A 25,478-nucleotide genomic window follows, 5' to 3' on the forward strand; every position below is an offset into this window, starting at 1 on the left:
GTTATATTTCAAAGATTCTTTCCAAAGCAGGCTTTTGTTATTATTGTTACCAGAGATGCTCTTGTTCTCTCTGAAACCAGTCCTGTGATTGCCTGAATAGTAATGAATCTACCACTTTCCACTATGAGAAGACACAGACTTACCAATTTTTCCCCAGTGCCTTAGGGTAGGGAAACTATGACATTTAGTTGCCTTTGAATATTATAATATTCAAATTCAAAAGAACAAAACAAGTCCCAGAAGTTAAGCATCTTGGAAAGCTCGGCATAGCTCCTATGACGGTAGTCCCCTTCAGTATGTCTTTGTATCTTGGGCCCAGCCACTGTTGCCACACTTATCTCCAACCACGGGAAGTGCCACTGTGGTCTTTGCAGCCCTTGTGTCTACGTCTATATGTGTTCACCCTAAATCATTAGAGACAGCAGTAGCCCAGGCTATGGGAACAAGTTGCCTCTGCTAATAACAGCATGATATTTCTATGAATTTTCAGGATTAATGTCCGTCTTGGCAGAAATAAGACCAAAGAATGACTTGGGGCATCCCTTCTGTGATAATTTGAGATCTGGAGATTGGATGATTGACTATGTCAGTAACCGGCTTATTTCGCGGTCAGGAACTATTGCTGAAGTAAGTAAAGCTATGTTCTAGCTGAAAAAAACAAGGACACAAATAAAAATTATATTACTATGGTATCTATAAAATTAACATTGTTTTCTGACCTGAAATATTTCCCTCCCTTCTTCATCATCTTCTGATTCTAATAAATGGAAATCTAGTGGATTATTAGATAATAGATGCATGTTTGGATTTACCTCTTAAAATGCATCCAGCCTGTAAACACACCGAATTAACTTCTAAAATTATTTTTATGACAGGTTGGTAAATGGTTGCAGGCTATGTTCTTCTACCTGAAGCAGATCCCACGTTATCTTATCCCATGCTACTTTGATGCTATACTAATCGGTGCATACACCACTCTTCTGGATATAGCATGGAAGCAGATGTCAAGGTATATCCAACAAAGCTTGAGTAAATAGGCATGCTTGTGTAGAAACTGTATGCAGTCAGTTTATACACACATTTGAAAGACCAAAACGTAAGGAATTGTCATAGACTCAGAGCTGAGAGTCTGTAAGTAGATAATAAATATATTTGCATCCTTTAATCTGGAGCATATAAAAACAAACATCCCCATTAAAATCTGTTCAGTAAAGCTAAAAAAACATGTTCATGAGAAAATTTAATTGTTTTATATTATTTGTTTCTGTTTACTCATTGACTTGTTACGTTAATGGATATAAGTTTAGAATATGCATACAAAATATGCCTGGGTAGCTCAGTCAGTTAAGCGTCAGACTTCAGCTCAGGTCATGATCTCACAGTGTGTGAGTTCAAGCCCTGCGTCAGGGCTTGTGCTGATAGCTCAGAGCCTGGAGCCTGCTTTGGATTGTGTGTCTCCCTCTCTGTCTGCCCCTCCCCTGCTCATGCTCTGTCTCTCAAAAATAAATAAAAATGTTTTTAAAAAATTTTTTTAAAGAATATGCATATATAGTTCTTTTTCTAATTTTTCATTAACTAAGAAAAAAATTATTCTGTTATTATGAATGAAATCTGCCTTTAGTGATGAATTTCCCTAAAATGAAATTACAGATCTAATGTGCCACTGAAGAGCCACCAAATTGATTTGGGCATAATTTCAGAAAGAACAGAACTTCAGCCCTTCCTTCCATTTGGCACAACAAGGTCATGGACTTAAAGCCAGTTGTAATGTTGGGTAAAATGAAAGCAGTTCTGAAATCTAACCAAATTGAAAATGTTTTCAACTAGTATTACCATTTTTACACATCTGCATAGAGAGACTTTGAAAGAAACCAAATAAAATGACACTGCTAAATAATTTTGAAATAGTAGGTATGCAAGATGAGTAAGTTCTAGAAATGTGCTGTGTACCATTGTGCCTGTAAATAGCAGTATTGCATTGTACACTTAAGATCTGTTGAGAGTAGATTTCAAGTATGTGGTATGAACACCACAATTTTGCATTTCTACAAATAATATTTTTAAGTGTATTTATTATTCGAGAGGAAAGAGAGAAAGAGAGAGAATGTGCACAAGAAGGGGAGGGGCAGAGAAAGGGAAAGAATCCCAAGTGGGCTCAGCACAGAGCCTGACTCAGGGCTCAATCTCACGAACCATGAGATCATGACTTGAGCCAAAATCAAGAGTAAGACACTCAGCTGACTAAGCCACCTAGGTGCCCCTCTACAAATATTTTAAACTCGGTCACTTTGTTACAGCTTTGTTCAGAATGGTTCTACCTTTGTGAAACACCTTTCACTGGGATCAGTGCAAATGTGTGGAGTAGGAAAGTGCCCTTCTCTGCCACGTCTTTCACCTTCACTCATGGATGTGCCATATAGGCTAAATGAGATCACAAAAGAAAAGGAGCAATATTGTGTATCTCTAGCTGCAGGTAAGAAATTACATACAGGTTAAAATGTGTCAGTCAATATTTTTTCAAAGAGGAAAAGCTATGGGGAAATGACTAATTTTTTTTAAAAAACTCATGATGTTACCCAAGATTTTATGTGACTGCTTAGTAAAATTCCATAGCTATTCACTTGTAAAACTAACAATTGTGCTTACTATTTAATTAATACTGTGCAACAGACATTTATTTGTGTGTTTTCATTGTGGCTCATTAATCCTTTTCTTCTGCACGTTTCTATTTTTTCCAACTCTGAGTATTTTGTATTTTTTTTTATCAGATTTGTTTTACTACTCTTTTACGTTATATTATACTTCTTTTCCAATTTAAAAAATTAACTCAAGGGGCACCTGGGTGACTCAGTTGGTCTAGCATCCAACTTCAGCTCAGGTCATGATCTCATGGTCCATGCCGTGAGTTCGAGCCCCACATCGGGCTCTGTGCTGACAACTCAGAGCCTGGAGCCTGCTTCTGATTCTGTGTGTCCCTCTCTCTCTACCCCTCCCCTGCTTGCTTTCTGTCTCCCTCTCTCTCTCTCTAAAAAATAAACAGTTAAAAAAATTAACTCAACCTTGCAAATTACCAAGAGATACTAGGAAGATCCTCTACATGTTACAAAACACAAAACAAATGTTAAATAATTTTTATTATGTGTCTAATTGCAATAAAATTCTTTCAACTCTATTTGTTGGCATCCTTTCCTGCAAGTAGTATTAAAACCTGAATCAAGAAACAAATCTCAGTAAGCAAAATAGGCTAAAGAACAGGTTTTTATTTTCTTTTTAATTTTTTCAAGCTATTTCTAGAAAGTGCTTAATACTTAACACCACTGAATTTAAAACTTTCCAAACCAAACTGAAAAATACCAAATTGCAGGATGAAAATAATAGTAGTTATGTGATTTCCTCTGTTTACCCTTAAATTTGCATCTACTCAGACCAAGAAAAAAGACTTCTTAAGACCTGACAACTAAAAAAGAAATTAACTTTTCATTTAGAACGATCATATGAATCCTCTGAATGTTTTAATTATATAATCATGTTTTAGATTTTCACTCAATATCATCTCCTCCTGGTACTTAATTTCCCCTGTGAATTCAGGCAGATGCTCATGAAACTGAACTGAGTCATTGTGGAAAAAAAATTGATATGCAGAATTTGGTTTTAAAGCCCACTGCTTAGAAGCCTATTACACAGTATAGTGATCTCAACATTCTTGACTATGCACTGCTATTGTTAAGCACTCCCAAAATAAATATACTGATATACTGGTATCATAACTGGTATATTGATATGATATCTGATATAATCTTGTACAGTGTAAAATAAAAATAGAAACTAAAAAAGGTAATGGGGCACCTGGGTGGCTCAATCAGTTAAGCATTTGACTTTGGCTCAGGTCATGATCTCATAGTTCATAAGTTCAAGCCCCCCATCAGGCTCTGTGTTGACAGCTCAGAGCCTGGAGCCTGCTTCAGATTCTGTGTCTCCCTCTGTCTCCCTGCCTCTCCCCGACTCACACTCTCTGTCTGCCTCTCAAAAAATAAATAAATGTCAAAAAAAAAATTTTAAGAAACCAGAAAGGTAAGTTGATAAATATAAATAGAAGTTTTGATATTTCCTTCTAGTATCCCAAGAGACTGTTCTGTATGCTACATACTAACAAAAAACGGAACTGTGCTCATTTTTGCAGATAGGTTTTTGGGGGTTCATTTTAAAATGAATACCAAGGTCTTTGGTGACAATAGTACCAAAAAAAATTATAATTGTAAACTTGTATAATAATTGACAAGGTAGAAATCACTCAGAAGATATGTGGTAAGTCCTATACTCTTAGAGGTCAAAAGGTTAACGCTAACATTTCCACATATCAGTGCTAGAGATTTTATAGTTTTGACTTCTTCCCAAAGACAAATTGCCTGTACTTTAGGGCATAACAACTCAAATTCACCCTTAAATCTATCTATACTCATAATTTATTCAAAGTTTTAAATGGGTTAAAGTACCAGGAAGTCTGTGTGGCATAGAGTAGTATTATAGATGTCCACTGTCCTCATCGTCATCAAAGTTACAATCATCAACCATATATAAACCATATATTAATAATCAACCATGTGCAAATAATACACAAAGTGTTTAGAGAAATTTTGTACCATTATTTTAGAGACAATGTAGAAAAGAAATGTCTAATATTGCCTTTAGTTCTGATCCTTCTTAATAGAAAGTAATGTCGACTCTCCAAGAAGGCAAAGACCCAATAAGCAGAAACTTAAATTGTGAAGTATACTTAGGAATGGCCAAAATTTTCTTTTATCTCAGTCAAATTCTTTCACTTCTCAACTTACCTTTTTTAAAAAATGTTTATTTATTTATTTTGAGAGAGAGATTGCGCCAGCATGGAGAGAGAGATCAGAGAGAGAATCCCAAGCAGGCTCTGAGCTGTCAGCACAGAGCCCAACGTGGAGTGATCTCATGAATCGTGAGATCATGACCTGAGCAGAAATCAAGAGTCACATGCTTAATTGACTGAGTCACCCAGGCACCCCACAATTTGCCTTTTATAATTAGTCTTTTATTTCATTCATTCAATAAATTTTTATAATTTTTTCTTACCAGTTACAACTTTTAGCAATAGATATAGTTTGGTAAACAAGCCAGATAAGGTTTCTGTTGTCGTGAATCTTATTTTCCACTATGGAGAGACATTTATTCATTAAACAAACCAGAAAACAAGCAAACAAGATAATGTCATATAGTGTTAAGTGTTTAGAAGATAGTTATGAATGAACACTGTGTACATTTTATGTCCTTAGTTTTCCCTTCCTGAAAAATGTGTTGCATTTATGCTTTAGCATAGTTCTTTTTTTGAGTGGAATGCTAATTTCCTTTACTTTCCACTGATCATTGTTTTTGGTACCAATAAAGATAACAATATATTCTTTACTTGTTTTATAAGAAACCAAACTCAATCTAAAAGTTGTAGATTTTATCCATCAATCACCCTATCTTATCTCATGCATAAAGGCTGTAGTTACCTAGAATGTTCAAGTTATTTAGCACCTGAAATCCTTATTTTCATTTATAAAAACTGGCTAACAAAGTCTAACACTTTTAAGTTGTTTTGAATTAATGGGAAATTTGGTATTTAAGTTTGTCTCTAGACTGATAGATTAATAAACATATTTAATTATATATCAGTAAGGTAATCATTTTGTATTTAGAGTAATTTCTTACCTTTAAATTGCAGGTGGAATCTTTTCAAATATATCATTAACATTATATGGCGCAGCTGTCTTTTTCTTGAGCTTATCTGTTCTCATATCTGGAGAGTGTACTTTTCACTTTATTAAACTTTCCCACTTGTGTTACTCAAAATATATATATATATAATTAATACTGTATCGTTTGTTTATATGTTAAATACTAGATCTCTGATTTCAATTTAGCTTTAACTTATTAAAAGAAAGTTTATCTTTAAAGTTTAAAGACTCACATTCTAATCAATTCAGGTAAGTATCCCTCTCCAGTCCTTGATTCTTAATATCTTCAAAATCATGGATTCCCTTAAGAAAGTAATAAGAATATGGAACCTCATCACACAAAAGTTGATGTAGGTATAAATACATCACACATTTTGCATATAATTTTAGAGGGCTTGCAGACTCCCTATAGCTTATTCTTGTCCCCCACGCTTAAAGCAACTGGCCTATAGTAATAGAGTTCATAGGGGCTTGGGTGTATTATTAATATATTACTTTGTTGTGTTTTCTATTAGGTTTACCTCATTTTTCTTCTGGTATTTTCCGCTGCTGGGGAAGGGATACTTTTATTGCACTGAGAGGTCTACTGCTGATTACTGGACGCTATTTGGAGGCCAGGTAGGAGATCTCTAAAGAGTTGGAGCGCAAGTTTGTGTCTAAATGTTTTTCACATGCTCTTCAAACCTTCCTCCTTGCCAACTATTTGTAACAGTTGGGAGGTAGGTTTTCCTTAGGTGTTTTTTTTTTTTTTTTTCAACGTTTATTTATTTTTGGGACAGAGAGAGAGACAGAGCATGAACGGGGGAGGGGCAGAGAGAGAGGGAGACACAGAATCGGAAACAGGCTCCAGGCTCTGAGCCATCAGCCCAGAGCCTAACGCGGGGCTCGAACCCACGGACCGCGAGATCGTGACCTGGCTGAAGTCGGACGCTTAACCGACTGCGCCACCCAGGCGCCCCAGGTGTTTTTTTTTTTTTAATATTTTTTAATGTGTATTTACTTTTGAGAAAGAGAGAGAAAGAAACAGAGTATGAGGGGGGAGGGGCAGAGAGAGAGAGAGAGAGAGAGAGAATGAATCCGAAGCAGGCTCCAGGTTCTGAGCTGTCAGCACAGAGCCTGACACTGGACTCGAACTCACGAGCTGTGAGATCATGACCTGAGCTAAGTCAGACGCTGAACCGACTGAGTCACCCAGGTGCCCCTATTTTATTTCATACATGTTCATTTAATAAGATCACAGAATTTCAAAGTAGTGAAAATTTTTGAAGTTACTAAGTTCTAGTCCTTCATGTTATAGGTCAGGTTATCTTCAGCATTTGCTAATTGATTTCAGTAAAACTAAAAAATATTTAACCATGTTACTAACATCACTCACTAAAGAATAAAACTTCTATGCCTGAATTAACTATAAGAACTCAGATTCACCTTAAGGTAAAATTTGAATTTTATCATTTTTTTCCTTCTATAATGAACACTGAGTCCTGTAGAAAGAATTGTAGTATCAGCTTTTCCTCTATCTGTTGTCAGGCCTTGGAACCTCCAGTTTTATGTTTTTTTAGATTTAAAATAGTGTTTCTTAATGTCACAATCGTATGAATGGAACTACCAAAGGCAGAAAAAAGAGGCTATTATAGCAGTGCTGCTCAAATGAGCACCACTCAGTGCCACCAACCAGCAGTGTCACCATCATCTGAGGACTTGTTAGAAATGTAAATTCTTGATCCTTATGCTGGACCTCCGAATGTGAGGATAGAGAGGGCAGAGTACCAGGTAGAAATCTGTGTTTTCCAGGTGATTTTCAGCAGCCCAAGGCTAAAGTTTGACAGCACTGCTCTACAAGTTAAAACTTTCAGCAAAAAAAGCATTTATATGATAACTTGTTTTGATGTCATTCAGAAAATAACTGAAATTTGCCTCTTCAAATGACAAAAGTTTTGTTTTCAATCCTTTTAAAATTAAAAATTTCTAAGTAGGCATCTGAAATGTATCATATTCTTCCCTGCTAACCTAATATAATAAGATCATTTCTTATTGACTAAAGAGACCATTGTGGGGCTGTAGAGATTTGGGATGCTGTTTGCTTCTTCCCCAAATGCTCTAAATTACCATGATTAAAAAGTAGGAAATGGAACATCAGAATTCAGCACAATGGCTAAGAAATTGGGTTTCGGCCAGACTGCCAGGTTCTAATCCTGGTTCCAAACTACCAGCTGACACATTATTTATCTTTGTTGTACTCTCCGTAAAATGGTGATAGTACTTAACCTACAGGGGTTTTGTGAAGATTAAATGAGCTATACAGTTATAGCGTCTAGAACAGTATCTGTCACATACGTTACACAAATGTTAATTTTTTTTTTTTTAATTTTTTTTTTCAACATTTATTTATTTTTGGGACAGAGAGAGACAGAGCATGAATGGGGGAGGGGCAGAGAGAGAGGGAGACACAGAATCGGAAACAGGCTCCAGGCTCTGAGCCATCAGCCCACAGCCCGACGCGGGGCTCGAACTCACGGACCGCGAGATCGTGACCTGGCTGAAGTCGGACGCTTAACCCACTGCGCCACCCAGGCGCCCCACAAATGTTAATTTTTTAATCATTATTATTATTTTCATTGTTATCTGGGCTCTCAATTATCACTTGTATATACTACCAACAATTTCTCCTTCTCAATGTTACATATGACTGTCTAGATCAGGGGTCAATGAAATATGGCCTACCGCCTATTTTGTATCACCTGGGGCAAAGAATAATTTTTACCTTTTTAAAGAGTCATTTAAAAAAGAGGAATACATGATTGAGACCATATATATGGCCAACAAAGCCTAAAATATTTACTTTCTGGTCCTTTACGGAAAAAAGGTTGCCTACCCTGATCTAGATGATTCCAAGAGGATAATGTATGTGTTAGGGTAGTACTAGCTGCTATATAAATTATAAACTCTTAGGGCACATGGGTGGCTCAGTCGGTTAATCATCTGACTTTGGCTCAGGTCATGATCTCATGGTTTGTGAGTTTGAGCCTCACATCAGGCTCTGTGCTGATGGCTTGGAGCCTGGAGCCTGCTTTGGATTCTGTGTCTCCCTCTCTCTCTCTCCCCCTCCCCCGCTCACACTCTTGTCTCTTTCTCTATCTCAAAAATAAATATTAAAAAAAAAATGTTTTTTCTTTATAAACTTAAATGGTTTTTCACAGACGAAATTTATTTCTTGCTTCTCGCCCCAAATGGGTGTTCAGGAGGCAGCTTTCCACATAGTGATTCAAGGATATAGGCTCCTTCATCTTGAGGATCGACCATCTCCCAGGGCCTCTGAGTACTACTCTCCAATCAGCTGGCAGAGAGGGAAAGAGCCTAAGGAAAATGCACCTGTTCTGTGTACTTAACATACATCAGTTCCATTCACATGTTTGCCTTAGAATCCAGTAATCTGGTCACAGCCAGCTCTAAAGTAGGTTGGGACATGGGGGAAAGCCATTTTGGTGGACACATGGCTATCTCTACCACAGAGAGTTCTACTTCCTCCTTCTGCAGAGATATTCATGGACAGAAGTCTTTGTATTCAACTTTCAGGTGTGTGACATTGTTCTGGATGGCTGAGATTGCTGCATTCTGACCTTTTATTAATTGGAACTGTCACTATCCATACTAACACTTTTGTGCTGCAGGATATAAGAAGGATTTTTATTGCACTATTATTTAAGAGACAGGCATTAAACTGAGACACAAAACTAATTAAATTTCCAAATGGTTTAGCCAAAAAACACTGAGGCCAGACATTTTAAATGACTTTTCCTAGGTCATACAGATGGCAATGCTAGGTTTTAAACCTCAGTCTTCTTATTTCTTACGTCTTAGATTTTAGAATGCAATATGCCATCTTACGAAGTTGTCATTTGGTATATGACAGTACAATAGTACTTTAAAAGATGTATTCTCTACCAGTTTTTGAAAATAAATCATGATTTTCAAGGTCAACTTTTACTCATTTATTTTCTTACATATTTACTTTGCTCTTCATATCTGCTATTTAAAATAATAAAGTTCATTTCATAGTTACTTAGATTTTGAAATACCACAGATTTCAAAAGTAGAATCTAGAGATATGAGGGGCCCTAAAAACCACCCAGTCCAATCTCTAAATCCACAGATTAAAAAAAACTATCCCAGAGAAGGTAAGATTGTCAGAGAAAAAGCCAGGGCTAGGATCAAGGTTTCTGGCCTTTAATTCAGTGCTTGATGTATCATATTATGGCCACTTCTCCATGAAATTTCAAAGAAGGGCAGAAATAGTAGTCACAAAAAGGGACTTAAAAATTTTTAACTGATTGTTTTCATATCAAATGATCCACCTAATTCTGTTGTTTTAGGAATATTATTTTAGCATTTGCTGGTACCCTGAGACACGGTCTCATTCCTAATCTCCTGGGCGAAGGAACTTATGCCAGATACAATTGTCGGGATGCTGTGTGGTGGTGGCTACAGTGTGTTCAGGATTATTGTAAATTCGTTCCCAATGGCCTAGACATTCTCAAGTGCCCAGTTTCCAGAATGTATCCTACAGATGATTCTGCTCCTTTGTCTGCCGGCACACTGGTAAAAATCATCTTAAAATAATTTCTTTTTCCTGAAAAATGACTTCTAGCTGTAAAAGTGTATAAAATATAAAAGTGCATGTAATTAAGAATCCAGATCTGAAGAATTCAAGTATTGGTATTTGTTTAGCACCTGCTAGGACTTTGAAAGATTGCAGTGATAAGACTGCTTCTTATCTTCAAGTGCAAGTTCAAACTTCAAGTTCAAGGAAGGAACTTGCAACATGGTAGAAAAGATAACATATACATATTATGGTCATTACAAAAAGGTGTATAGGAAATGCCATGCATAAAAGAGAGAGAGAGAATCTAATAGGTAGTTGGTTCTTAGTGAGGACTTCATAAAGTAGCTAAAATTTCACCTCAACTGAACTTTAAAAGGGGAGTAGGATTTCAGCAGAGATGAGGGAAGTTGTGAGAAAACATCAAAGATGAAAGGAAAAATAAAGTGCAGGGTGGATTGAAGCACATTTAGGACATGCTGCTCAGTCTAGTTTGACTTTTTGTGTAGGGCACCTGCAGGGTAATAAGAGATAGTGGAAAGGGTGAACAAGGTTGCGGAGAGCCTGATCACCAAACCACAATGCCCTTACCTTGTGAACAGTGCAGAAAAAATAAACGTTTTGAGTGGATTTCTTCCCAGTCAATAATGTACAGAGATTATGTACTTTTGCCATTTCTGATCCACCTTTATATTATAGTTTGTTTGGTATGTGATTGTGGAGAACTTCTAAACCATCTTAAAGTTAGCAGAGATCTGTGCCCCCATGATATTTTTGTCATGAAATATTCAAAGAACATTTGTCAAAAAAAGTTTTTACCTAAAGTGTCACTTTACCATGTAATTTATCCCTGTTACTATATATGTGGATGTGTAAAAACAGCATGCCAATTTAGATTTCTGTAGCTTCTGTAGAAGCTAGATACATTTATTATCTGCACAGTTCACTTGAACAGAAACTATACAAACTCACAAGATTCATTTTCATGTGTCAGCAAAATTACAAACTATTTCATATCACAGACATGAATAGTCGAAACTACAGTATGTTAAATATTCATATGCCAGAGGCTGACTGTTTAATGTGGGCTATAGGAGCTTCCTTCCCCAGTCCCACCCCATTTCTCTTCCAGAGGAAAATATGTTTTCACAAAACTACAGTTGTGGGATTTGGGAAAAGGTAAGAAAAATGCAGTTTCTAACAAAAATAACATCCATTGTATCTCAAACAGGATCAGCCATTGTTTGAAGTAATACAGGAAGTAATGCAAAGACATATGCAGGGCATACAGTTCCGAGAAAGGAATGCTGGGCCACAGATAGATCGAAACATGAAGGATGAAGGTACATAACTTTACATAGTAAAGATTTACTGATGAGGTGGAATTAAACCTTGTAATTGTTCATGTATTTTTTTAAGTTTGTTTGTTTTAAGAGAGAGAGAGAGCAGGGGAGGGGCAGAGAGAGAAGGAGAGAGAGAGAGAGAGAGAGAGAGAAAGAGAGAGAATCCCAAGCAGATTCCGCATTGTCATCACAAAGCCCATTGTGGGGCTCTATCCCACAAACTGTGAGATCGTAACATGAGCTGAAACCAAGAGTCAGACGCTTAACTGACTGAGCCACCCAGGAGCCCCTAACTGTTCATGTATTTGACAAATATTTTATTTGTGTGTGAAACTTCAAAACATAACAATGAGAAAGATTAACACAGTTCCTGATCTCACCGGTTTAGTTTTAGTTTCTAGAGGAAAGATAAAATTTTATATCTTTTTAATTTTGTATCTTTTTGCCAGCCAATTTAAAAGGTAATTTTGGTGGTTGCATTTATAAGCATAATAAATGAGGGCTTACTATGTGCTGGGCATTGTGCTAACTACTTTACCTATGTTATTCCCATTTAACACTCCCAAGAACATTGGGGATGCATTATATTGTTCCCAGGTGTATTGATAAGATGACCGAAGCAGAGTAGCTTGCCCAGAGTCACACAGCTACTAAGTGGCAGAGCTAGGATTTTGTCCACAATCTTTCTCTGTAACTTAGGCTCTTATAAGATTCTTTTTGTAAAAAGCTTTGTCTACAGAGTTAAAATAGACCTACTTTTTTAACCTCTTTTAAGTTTATCATGTTCCTATTTTTATGGCACACTATCATCATCAGCCAATGCAAGGCTAATGACAATTTATTTTATTATCCATTCCCTCTAGAGACATTCCGTACAGGAAGTAATATAAAGACACATGCAGGGCATACAATATATATACATTTGCTGTATAGTTATATATTGTTCTGTGAAACATATACTGCTTTATGTGCATGTAGATTTTGAAAGAATTAGAGATTGATAGAAAGCTTTTTAATTTTTAATTTTGAAAGAATTAGAGATTGATAGAAAGCTGTAATTTTAATTTTGAAAGAATTAGAGATTGATAGAAAGCTGTAAAAATGACACTTAAGAGTATACTGAGGCCTTCATCCAGCTACCCCAATGAGGATATCTTATCTATTTTATCTATATCTTACTGTAATACAATATCAAAATCGGGAAGCTGACATTAGGTCAATACTGTTAACTAGACCATATTCAATTTTCACCATTCTTACATTAACTCATTTGTGTGTGTACATGTGTGTGCATGGCTCTGTGTAATTTTGCCCCATGTGTAACTTCATGTAATCGCTACCACAATCAATATATAGAAATGTCTTCTTTGTGCTACCCCTTAAGAGTCACACCAACAATCCCTGGTCTCTGGCAACTACTAATCTGTTCTGCATCTCTATAGTCTTGTCATTTTTTAATTTTTTAATTTTTATTTTTTAAATATAATTTATTGTCACATTGGCTTATATACAGTACCCAGTGCTCATCCCAACAAGTGCCCTCCTCAATGCCCTTCACCCATTTTCCCCCTCTCCCCTACCCCCCATCTACCCTCAGTTTGTTCTCTGTATTTAAGAGTCTGTAGTTTTGTCATTTTAAGAATGTATATAAATGGAATCATATAGCATGTAAATTTTTGAGATAAGTTCTTTCACTAAGCATATTCCCTTTGAGGTCCATCCAAGCTGTTGCGTGTATCAGTAGTTTATTCCTTTTTATTGCTCAGTAGTATTCTCTTTCCTGGATGTAACATTCATCTGTTGAAGGACATTTTGGTTATTTCCATTTTTTGGTTAATATAAATAAAGCTAATATGAACATTTATATACAGGTGTTTGTATGAACATAAATTTTTATTTCTCTGGGACAAATGCCTGAGAATGTGATTGGGTCATATGGTAAGTATGGATTTTGTTTTATAAGAAACTGCCAAACTATTTTCCAAAGTGGTGTACCATTTTACATTCCCTTCCGCAAACTTGAGAGATCCAGCTTCTCCACATCCTCAGCAGTATTTGACGTTAATCACTTTTTTTAAGCTGTTCTGATAGTTGGGTACACCACTACCCATTGTGGTTTTAATTTGCATTTCCCTAATGACCAATGGTATTGAACATCCATTCATGTGCTTATTTGCCATTTGTATCTCTTTTGGATGAAATGTCTGTGTCTTTTGCCCATTTTTTAATTGGAGTGTTGGTTTTTTCCACTATTGAGGTTTCTTGTGTATGTAGCAAAATCCACATAACATGTGTAGCATTTTACCATAAAATGTATCATTTTAAGTGTACAATGGCTTTAAGTACATTCACGTTATTATGAAACCATCATCACTATCCATCTCCAGAACTTTTCATCATCTTAAACTGAAACTCTGTGCCCAGTAAACAATAACTCCTCATTCCCTCCTCCCTCATCCCTAATAACCACTATTCTACTTTGTGCCTCTGTAAATTTGACTATTCTACATGCCTCATGTACATGGAATTATGCAGTATTTGTCCTTTTGTGTCTGGCTTATTTCACTTAGCATTGCTGTATCAGAGCTATATATACTATACTCTTATGCTCTTTGATTAAGTACTACCAAATTTCTTTCCATAATTATTATGCCAGTCTGTATTCCCACTGACAATCAAAGTGGCTTCTTCTGTGCCCACCCGCATTGTCCACTAATCTCATGGGTGTAAAGCAACATGTAATTGTTGTTACTTGTGATTCTCCTATCACTGGTGAATTTGAGTATTATTCGTATGTTAATACCTTTTTAGAAAGTTTCCTTTTCTATAAATTGTCCTTTCATGTTCTTTGCCTTTATCTTTCTTTTAGCATTCCTGTATTTTTCTTGTTGATTTCAAGGGGTCCTCATATATTCTACAGCAATAAACTTTTATGTGCAGTCTGATCATCTTTTCTTTCCATATCTCCTACAACATCCTTCAAATTTATTTATTTGAGTTAGTTCAATGAGCTAATCTCATTTATTTGTTACTTATGAAACCTCTCAGAACACTGCCTAGTAAAAAGTGATCTATAAGTTGCTATAGTTGTTTTTATTGTGATGTGAACACTATCTTCAAGTGTTTTTCTTTTTTCTTTTTAATTTTTTTGAATGTTTATTTTATTTTTGAAAGAGAGAGAGATAGAGTGGGGTAGGAGCACAGAGAGAGGGGGAAAGAGAGAATCTCAAGTAGGCTCCATGCTGTTAGCACAGTGTCAGCACAAATCCAGACACTGGGCTCAAACTCATGAACCATGAGATCATGACCTGAGCTGAAATCAAGAGTCGGATGCTTAACCGACCTAGGCACCCAGGCACCCCTTAAGGGTTTTATTTTTAAGTAATCTCTTACCCAACATGAGGCTTAAACTCACAACCCCAAGATCAAAAGTCCCACACTCTACCAATTGAGCCAGACAGGCACCCTGCTTCTTTTCCTTTTATAGTGGTTAGATTCATCTGGTATCTAATGTTTTCTTCTTCTCAATAAGCTCATGTTCCCTTGATTAGTAGTAACTCCATACAGCTCTGAAAAGAGGCAATCTCATTAGCTTATAACACAACAACATTAAAAGCCTAGATAGAGTGAAAGCCCAAGAGTGGCTGGTCAGGTTTCACTTGTTTTTGTCAGTTTCTCCCCAAAATTATGTGAATTCTTCAAATCAGTACCTCACATTCAGTTCTAGGGGTGATTTTGGGGAGAGATCCCATAGCCTGGGATATTTTGCCATTTCATCAGAAACTACAAATATGATTTATTTGTTACTTTTTTTGTACATTTGAAGCAACCTGTCCTTTTACAGTTATTTTAACCCATGTACCTTTTTGTGTATGTTTCTCTTGCTCCACTAAATCTCTGAGAGGAAAATCACTAACCACTGATTATCCAATTATTGCCATGTATTTAATATCCAATTATTGTCATATATTTAATATCAGATAAATTAAAAGCCTCCTTGCCTTTGTGTATTACTTTGCAAACATTTTCCAGGATAGTACCTCTATCCCTAGCTCACAGTTCAGGAAATAAGAAGGGGAGGCAGACAAGTAGTTTGCCCAAGGACATGGATAGTCCATTAATAAACATGAGAGAAGCATTCAGTCAGTCTTACCGGCACTCAAATTCATATTAAAGTCGGTCACCATTTTTCCTCTACTAAATTCTCATGAGACAACAGAGCGTGAATGAAAGCGTCAATGCTAGATGCAGACTTGCTATCTTAAAAATCCCATCTCTGCTCATTTTCTAGCTGTGTTCCCTTGGATAAGTTTTAACTTCTCTTTGCCTCTCTCTTCTACATTTGTAAAAGGGAGATAATAGCAGCACCTACCCCCTAAGGTTGATACGAGGATTCAATGAAATATGTATGTTAAAGCACTTAGAGCAGTACATGGCACATAGTGAGTTCTAGAAGTCTACTGTTTATTATTAGCAAAAAAACCAATGTATTCATTTGCTGGGACTAGGATAACAAAGTACCACACACTGGGTGGCTTAAATGACAGAAATATATTGTCTATCAGTCCTAGAGGCTAGGAGTCCAAAATTTAGGTGTTGGCAGGGTTGACTCAACCTTCGGTCTATGAAAGAAGGATCTGTTCCAGGTCTTTCTCCATGGCTTGTAGATGGCCATGTTCATGGTTACATGGTGTTCTCCCTGTATCTTCACATCAGCTTTCTTCTGTGCATTGTCTGTGCACAAAATTCCTCATCTTATAAGGATACTGATCAAATTGGATTAAAGCCCAGGCTAATGCCCTTATTTTAACGTGATTAACTTTTTAAAAAAAAAATTGTTTTTACATTTATTTATTTTTGAGAGACAAAGACAGAGCACAAGTGGGGGAGGGGCAGAGAGAGAAGGAGACACAGAATCCAAAGCAGGTTCCAGGCTCTGAGGTGTCAGCACAGAGCCTAATGCAGGGCTCGAACCCACAAACTGAAATCATGACCTGAGCCAAAATCAGACGCTTAATCGACTAAGCCACCCAGGTGCCCCAAATGTGATTAACTTTTTAAATTCCTGTGTGCAAATAAAGTCACATTCTGATGTACTGGGGTTAAGATTTCAACATATGAATTTGGGCATTTACACAATTCAATCCATAGCAAACAGTAACAAATAATAGATTTTAGTTTTGAGAGATATTCAGATACTACTGATGGCATTGCAAATTGACTCATTCTTCTTCAAAAGCAACTTGGAGGGGCGCCTGGGTGGCACAGTCGGTTAGGCGTCCGACTTCAGCCAGGTCACGATCTCGCGGTCCGTGAGTTCGAGCCCCGCGTCAGGCTCTGGGCTGATGATGGCCCAGAGCCTGGAGCCTGCTTCCGATTCTGTGTCTCCCTCTCTCTCTGACCCTCCCCCGTTCATGCTCTGCCTCTCTCTGTCTCAAAAATAAATAAATGTTAAAAAAAAAAATTTTTTTAAAAAAAAGCAACTTGGAGAGAGAGAGAGAGAGAGAGAGAGAGAGATCTACATATATTTCATGAGATACAAAATATTCACATGTTTTTGTTCATAAATGTATTCCATTTCTGGGAATCTAGTCTATGAAATAACCTAAAACACAAAAAGTCCATATTACATGATACTGATCATAACTTTGCTTATAATCACAGAAAAGAATAAAATAATTATGTCTAAGAGGAAATGTTTAAATTGACTTCATTTGTTTTGTTTTGATGTTTATTTGAGAGAGAGGGTGTGTGTATGAGAGGGGGAGGGGCAGACAGAGGAGAAGAGAATCCTCACATGGGACTTGATCCCATGAACTGTGAGATCACATGAACTGTTGAGATCCCATGAACTGTGGATCACTGAGCTACCCAGACGCCCCTGTTTACATTTACTTGAATGAAAAATTCAATAATTTGTAATGATTATAATTTTTATAATTTGTGTAATATTATTTGAATATTAAGAACTATATGGGTGTTGAATCTAATACATGAAAAATAGTTGGATTTATTTATGAAAATATTACTATTCTGTGAAAAGATTAGAAAGGAATACATAAATGTAATAGTTTTTGTTAGGGTAATAGGATTATGGACTCTTGTTGCTCTTTTTTTAAACACTATTGTTTTTACTGTAAAATGATCATCTTTTTAAGTGATCTATTTCAGCTATTTCAGATAACTCACTAAGTCATTGGCAAATTTTGACGTAAACTCAAAAACTTATATTCCTTCTTGCATGTTCTAAATTACATTTTAAACAGTAGTTAGGGACGCCTGGGTGGCTCAGTCAGTTAAGCATTCAACTTTGGCTCAGGTCCTGGCCCATATCGGGTGAGTTTAAGCCCCATATCAGGTGAGCTGGAGCCCTGCTTCAGGATTCTCTCTCTCTCCCTCTCTTTCTGCCCCTTGTGGGATTCTCTCTCTCTCCCTCTCTGCCCCTCACTCACTCAAGCTCTCTCAAAAAAAAAAAAAAAAAAAAATAGTTGAAACCTCATTTAGTTAATTTATTGTTTGTGGTGGTAACATACAAATTGTATACATGATTGAACTGGTAAAAATCACTGATACTTTTTTATCTTTCAGTTAGGACACTAAATAGATATAGATTTTATACTTAAAAGAACATTTTTTGTGATATCTCTGAATTATTTTAATTTTTAGATTTAATTGTAAAACATTCCAGTTAGAGAAAAATATAAATTACACCTTGAAACCTAGAAATAAAATTAGGCAGATATTAACATTTGATCATATTTTCTTCAGATCTTTCTGTTTTGTGTTGAAAATAAACCATCAGAATTATATGTAGAGCTTCATCTCTCTCTCTTCCCTCCCTCTCTATAATTAATGACTATGCTAGAATCAGGGTTTATTATTTCCATTTATGTTTTGAATTTTATGAGTTTGTGTTTGAGTATGTGTAAATTACATATGTATTATGTAGTAATATATTCAGTATATTATATAGTATGTATTCAGTATATTATACATTATATATGTATTCAGACTATAATATATACACATAACTATATGTTTTAAATATTATCATATTAGACATAGTCATATAGACCTATATGATTATATATATTAGTACTGTCTATATTTTAAACTTTTAAGAAAAGGTATCTTATGCATATCCTTTTGCAACTTGTTTGCTCAATCATTTTGTTTTGGGGTTTTGCACATTATGATTCATGTAAATCTAGTTCATTAATTTGAAATGGTATAGAGAGTTTTACACTGTATGAATAAACCACAGTGTTTATTCACTTCTCTGCTTAGCAGTTATTTATTTTCTTGCTAATACAGTGTTGCATTGAATATCCTTGTGCATACCTTCATATGCACATGGGTAAGGATTTCTCTAAAGTATGTGTCTAGAAGTGAAACTACTCTATGGTAGAACATACACGTCTTCAGCTTTTAAGGCATTAGCACAGTGCTCTCCAGAGTAGTTATCCTAGTTTGTTGTATTCCTTTCAGATTTTATAAATGTTTTATTTTGCTTTTCTAGGCTTCAATATAACCGCAGGTGTTGACGAAGAAACAGGATTTGTTTATGGAGGAAATCGCTTAAATTGCGGCACATGGATGGATAAAATGGGAGAAAGTGACAGAGCCAGAAACAGAGGAATCCCAGCCACTCCAAGGTAATATTTATTTGTATTGTGCATATATAATTATACCCTTTTTAAAACCACATACTTATGGAATCTTTTATTCTATTAACCACGAAGTCTTCATATTAAATCGGTCAAAATCTCCCTCCCTTCATCCACTCCCTCCTCTCCCAGAGCACACACACACAACTCTCTTGTTACAAGTCATCAAGGAAAGCTGTCTGTTCTTTTCAGGGAGTTCTCGTGGGGTGATTCCCCACAAGCACCTCAAAGGAGTGATTCATTATTATTATGAATCATTATCCCTGTGGTTAAGATCTTAACCTAAAATGCTTTCATTGTAAACATTTCATTGTGCCCATCTTTCATGCATATAGAAAACACCCCATTACCCAGTCCTTTTTGAAATACTTTTAATTTCTGAACCTTTTACCCTTCTAAATTTTTTCATCTTTTCTCCCATTATTTCTTTTTATGGTTTTAAATGCTTAATATAGTATCAAGTCTGAGAAACTCTTTTCTTATTCTAAATTTTATCTTCAGTCAGAACTGTGAAAAAATCATTTAATTATAGCTGTTGTTATATGCTTTGCGAATTCTTTTTAAAGCATGTTTATTTTGGTACGTTATTAGGTCTCATACTTCCCTTTCATTTTCCTTAAAAATGAGCTTTCAGGGGCACTTGGGTGGCTCAGTCGGTTGAGCATCCAACTCTTGATTTCAGCTTAGGTCATGATCCCAAAGTCACAAGCCCCGCTTCGGGCTCTGTGCTGGGCATGGAGCCTGCTTAAGATTCTCTCTCTCCCTCCTCCCTCTGCCCTGTTCCCCAACTTGTGCTCGCTTTCTCTCTCTCTCTCTCTCTCTAACTCTCTAAAAAAAAACAAAAAACAAAAAAAAAAACACACTTTCAAATTACTAAGTATACTTTCCCTGGCTTTCTCCAGTCCTTCTATCCCATGTTTTCTGTCTTTGGTACTCTGTTTCAGCATTCTCTGATGCATTCCCTACCTTTTCCAGCTGCCATCTTCTTTAACTCCATAATCACCATTCCACTTCACGGAACTTTTTTTAATTGTTAAGTAGGTAAGCAATGGCAAAATAATTAGAGGAGAGATTTCTTATGTATGCAGTATACATTTCAATAAAGTGAGGGGCTTTTCATAGTTGTTTTTATAACATTAATTATACAGTTCATCAGAATTATTTATTGAATGCCATTTAAGTAGTGCTTAAATGACTCCAACCCACAGAGTAAAATTTATTTTAATTTTAGAGATGGGTCTGCTGTGGAAATTGTGGGCCTGAGTAAATCTACCGTCCGTTGGTTGCTGGAATTATCCAAAAAAAGAATTTTCCCTTATCATGAAGTCACCATAAGAAGACATGGTAAGCTGTGCATTTTATTTAAAAAGAAACTTCAAATGTACAGTCTATACTCTTAATCTACATAATCATCATTTGACTCAATGAACTAATATTAGAAAACTCTTAAGATTAAGAGGAAAGAAAGAACATTAATTTCCTACTATGAAATTGTAACAAACCTGGTTACTAACCATATTTTTATAGCAACTTTGAACTGAGATATGAAAAACATCATAGTTAATTGCCTTTTTATGCTTTCTTTTCCTTAATGTGACTGTGAGCAAGTTGCATTTTTGTGAACACTTATGAAATCTTTACATCTCTTTTTCTAGAGCTATCTGTCCAAAAGAAATATAATTTTAAATTTTCTAGTACTCACATTAAAGTAAAATAAAAAGAAACAGGTGAAACTAATTATGATAATATACATTATTAACTCAATATGTGCTAAATATTATTTCAACATGTAATAAGTATGAAATTATTCATGAGCCATTTTACATTCTTTTGTGGGGAGAGTATTTTCTGTGAAATCCACTGTATATTTACACTTCTGGCACTTCTCAATTCAGAGTAGCCTCAGTGCTACTGTACTGTACTTACTGTAGCCAAGTGCACAGTAAATGTAACTTTATCAAACACGTTAAGAGTGATACAAAGACAAATCAGGGATCATTTACTGGAGTCTAATTCTTTTTGGTAATATAACAAAAGATAATTTTAATTTCAAGCTAGAGTCCTTCAAAAGACCCTGACAGTTGTAAGAAGTGGGTAATTTATTGCCTAAATATTACTCTTTGGCTGTAACTAAATGTACGGATTTCTTTGAATGCTTAAAAACTGCCAAGTCTTTTATCAAAAGACCCTGACAGTTGTAAGAAGTGGGTAATTTATTCCCTAAATATTACTCTTTGGCTGTAACTAAATGTATGGATTTCTTTGAATGCTTAAAAACTGCCAAATCTTTTATCATGTTTCAGGAAAGGTTGTGACAATCTCATACGATGAGTGGAACAGAAAAATACAAGACAACTTCGAAAAGCTATTTTATGTGTCAGAAGACCCTTCAGATTCTAACGAAAAGCATCCTAATCTGGTTCATAAACGTAGCATATACAAAGACAGCTATGGAGCTTCAAGCCCGTGGTGTGACTATCAGCTCAGGCCTAATTTCACCATAGCAATGGTTGTAGTAAGTGAATGGCTACTTTCAAATTTCAAAAACGTTGTGGTAGAGTGTATTTAGTTCTTTATTCCCATTTGTTTTCAAATTCATGTAGTTGCCAAAAAGTATATTGTTTACTAGCTAGTTTTATACCACCCTTAACCTATGACATTCGGTATCAAAAAACAGAAAATAATAGATGATGACTAATGGAGTGCTTACCAATGTTTTTCTTATCATAGCACACATAGAAAATAACGATATTTATACAGTACATTGGTCTAAATTGATTAGGTTGATCATGCCAGATCCAACTGCTTCAGTTAGCCCCAGGCCCCGCCCAACTTGAAAGCTGATGGCATCCGTATTTGGGCACACCTGTGCTGTGACCAGTGCGTGCCTCAGCATACAAACTGAAAAGATCTAGACTGGTGAACTAATGAAAGTTGCTTCGACTCATTCTATTTCCTTGTTGTATTGCTGCAATTCACTCTAGAATTCTAGACTCAATTTTACCTCTTAGTCTAAAAATAAACTGTAAGAACAGTAAAATAGAGACGGTATGTGTTCTTCCATGACTACATAGCTGTCTCCACCTTGTCAAAAAAAGCACTAAACATGGAACTATAAATTATAGTAGAATAAAAGCTGCAAAAAAAGAATAAAAAATGCAAAGGTACATAAAGATAGCTTCTACTCAATGTGCATTTGATTTCATTTAACCATTACAATAAATGCAGATTCTTAGCCACCAGTGTTTTCTCTCCTCCATATCACAAGTACATTTACTTGTGCTGTTAGAGTGTAAGTCATTCTGTATTTTACTATGACCCCAAAAGCAAAAAATGACTACCAGATATACTTAAAGGAAGCTATTGCAAACATCCTGAAAAATGAATTAGATGGGTTTAAGTGTGTTCTGCCTTCATTGTAGCTGAGGCAGCTTCCTTTTGGAGCTCATAACTTTCTTAAAATGACACAAGGAAATAATCACATCTAACAGCTTTGCTCACTTCTAAGGCCAAGAGCAGCGCACCCACATCAGCCCCATAGCATTAGATCCGGTTAAGCTTCTGCACTTGAAATGAGTTCTGACGCACACTGTATTTTTAAACCGTTTTCATTTCTGAGTTTGTGAATAGTTTATGTTCCACTGTGGGTGGAAACTAATTCTTTTGTGATCTTAAAAAGTTTGAATATTCACTTTTGATATTCATTAGGCCCCTGAGCTCTTTACTGCAGAAAAAGCATGGAAAGCTTTGGAGATTGCAGAAAAAAAATTGCTTGGTCCCCTTGGCATGAAAACTTTGGATCCAGAGTAAGTTGGAGTATAAATATTAAGAATATTATTCATATTATATTTAATATATAATTATATTTATATTTAATCTTGGCATGAAAACTTTGGAACCCCAAGTACGTTGGAGTGTAAATATTAAGAATGTTGTTGTTGGGGCGCCTGGGTGGCTCAGTCAGTTGAGCATCCGACTTCGGCTCAGGTCATGATCTCACAGCTTGTGAATTCAAGCCCTGCGTCAGGCTCTGTGCTGACAGCCCGGAGCCTGGAGCCCGCTTTGGATTCTGTGCCGCCCTCTCTCTGTCCCAACCCACTCGCATTCTGTCTCTGTCTCTCTCAAAAATAAAAAAACGTTAAAAAAAAAAAAAAGAATGTTGTTGTTGATGTTTATATTGCATCAACCATAATTTTTTTGCTTGTCAGTAAACTCTAAAATTGTATTCAAACTGAGTTTTTAAGAACACCATCTGTATCTTCATTAAACATCAGTGTTCACAATGCTTGTCCTATATTTAATAATCAATAAGTTTTATGTTTATAAAACTAATATGTCATGAATATTTCCTAATGTTTACTTTTTCTGATTGTAAAAGTAATACATGATTATTGTGAACATTGGAAGTATAGACATATTGTCTCCTCAAAGACAGTCTTTAAAATTTTCCAAGTTATTACCCCTAGCAGTTCCCTCCATATTTCTTTTTTTTTTAATTTTTGATTAGTTTATTTATTTTGAGAGAGAGAGAGCAAGTGTGAGTGGTGGAGGGGCAGAGAGAGAGAATCCCAAGCAGGCTCTGCATTGTCAGCACAGAGCCCAACTCGGGGCTCGATCTCACAAACTGCAAAATCATGACCTGAGCCGAAATCAGGAGTCAGACATTCAACCGACTGAGCCACCCAGGCATCCCTGCTCCCATATTACTAAATAATGTGTGTATGCAGTTGTTTCTTGATTTTTTTATTTAAAAAAAAATTTTTTTTAACATTTATTTATTATTGAGAGACACAGAACATGAGCAGGGGAGAGGCCAAGAAATGGAGATACACAGCATCTGAAACAGGCTCCAGGCTCTGAGCTGTCAGCACAGAGCCCGACACAGGGCTCGAACTCACAAACTGCAAGATCATGACCTGAGCCAAAGTCGGATGCTTAACCGACTGAGCCACCCAGGTGCCCCTGTTTCTTGATTTTTTTTTTTAAATATTAGACACTATTTGGTTATTTCTTGTGTTAACAGATGAGGATTTAACTCTATCCTCACCACCAACCATTTCCATCCTTTCTGTGTAATTACCCCACTATTTTTATTTTAACCAATAACCGATTTTGTTTTTACTTTATGATTATGTGTTTATGCCATTTTACGTTTCTTTTCTTTTCCAACTTTTGTTTCTTCTTGAGTTTCTAATGGCCTCCCTGTTTGTCTTCTGCGATTTTCCTTTAAAGTTTGATGCCCAAAATTAATTTGCTTTCTATATCAATAGGTGACAGAGTTCCATTTCTATATAATACCCTCACCTTTGTAGAATTTTCCTAATTTACTATGTACTCATTTCAGTCTTGAGATGCAGACTTTTTGTGTGTATGCTTATCCATATTCTGAAGTGTTCTCCACATTTTCAGACGTGTTACAAACCAATGATCAAGACTAAAACCCACAGTTAAAGCCTACTCATTTGAAATAAGTAAATAAATAAATAAACTTACTCAGGTGGCAAGTTCTGTCTCTCACTAAAAGAAAAAAAAAAGAAAAGTAATAATTAAACTGAGTATAGATAACTATCTTGTATTTGTCACAATAAGCTTGTAATACTTTGTTTAGTTTATAACTGTGTATAAATTTTCTGTGTCCATTTGGTTACTATTTGTAATGATAATGTACTAAATTTAATTACTTTTTAATTAGTACTTTTAATGTACTAATTTTAATTACTATTTGTAATGATAATGTACTAATTTTAATTACTTTAACTTACTGGAGAAGTTTAAAAAACAATTTTCCAGGGTACCTGGGTGGCTCATCGGTTAAGTGTCAGACTTCATCTCAGGTCATGATCTCTCACTCTGTGAGTTCGAGCCCCACATTGGGCTCCGTGCTGACAGCTCAGAGCTTGGAACCTGGTTCGGATTTTGTGTCTCCCTCCTTTTCTGCCCCTACCCCACTCATGCTCTATCTGCCCCCTCTATCAAAAATAAATAATTGTTAAAAAAAAATTTTTAAAAACAATCTTTCCAATATATAATATTTATATTATATTTAATAAAATCTCTTTAATGTTTGTTAATTTATTTTGTATATATTTTAATTATAATAAGTGTATTAGAAGCTTAGTGAAAT

The 25,478-nt window shown here is 35.7% G+C and overlaps 1 protein-coding gene across 2 annotated transcripts in view; it reads left to right on the forward strand.

The window, feature by feature from the left end:
• AGL (amylo-alpha-1, 6-glucosidase, 4-alpha-glucanotransferase) overlaps positions 1–25,478 on the forward strand; it is an 84,784-nt gene that overhangs the window by 50,275 nt on the left and 9,031 nt on the right. For both annotated transcript variants that reach the window (XM_045478394.1, XM_045478395.1), the window contains exons 22-31: positions 491–627; positions 876–1,009; positions 2,298–2,473; positions 6,263–6,365; positions 10,118–10,343; positions 11,576–11,687; positions 19,207–19,342; positions 20,586–20,698; positions 21,658–21,869; positions 23,063–23,160. In XM_045478394.1, the coding sequence (XP_045334350.1) occupies positions 491–627; positions 876–1,009; positions 2,298–2,473; positions 6,263–6,365; positions 10,118–10,343; positions 11,576–11,687; positions 19,207–19,342; positions 20,586–20,698; positions 21,658–21,869; positions 23,063–23,160 (1,447 nt within the window). The remainder of the gene's footprint in view (positions 1–490; positions 628–875; positions 1,010–2,297; positions 2,474–6,262; positions 6,366–10,117; positions 10,344–11,575; positions 11,688–19,206; positions 19,343–20,585; positions 20,699–21,657; positions 21,870–23,062; positions 23,161–25,478) is intronic.

This window comes from Leopardus geoffroyi, chromosome C1, assembly GCF_018350155.1.
Source record: "Leopardus geoffroyi isolate Oge1 chromosome C1, O.geoffroyi_Oge1_pat1.0, whole genome shotgun sequence".
Lineage (NCBI taxonomy): Eukaryota > Metazoa > Chordata > Mammalia > Carnivora > Felidae > Leopardus > Leopardus geoffroyi.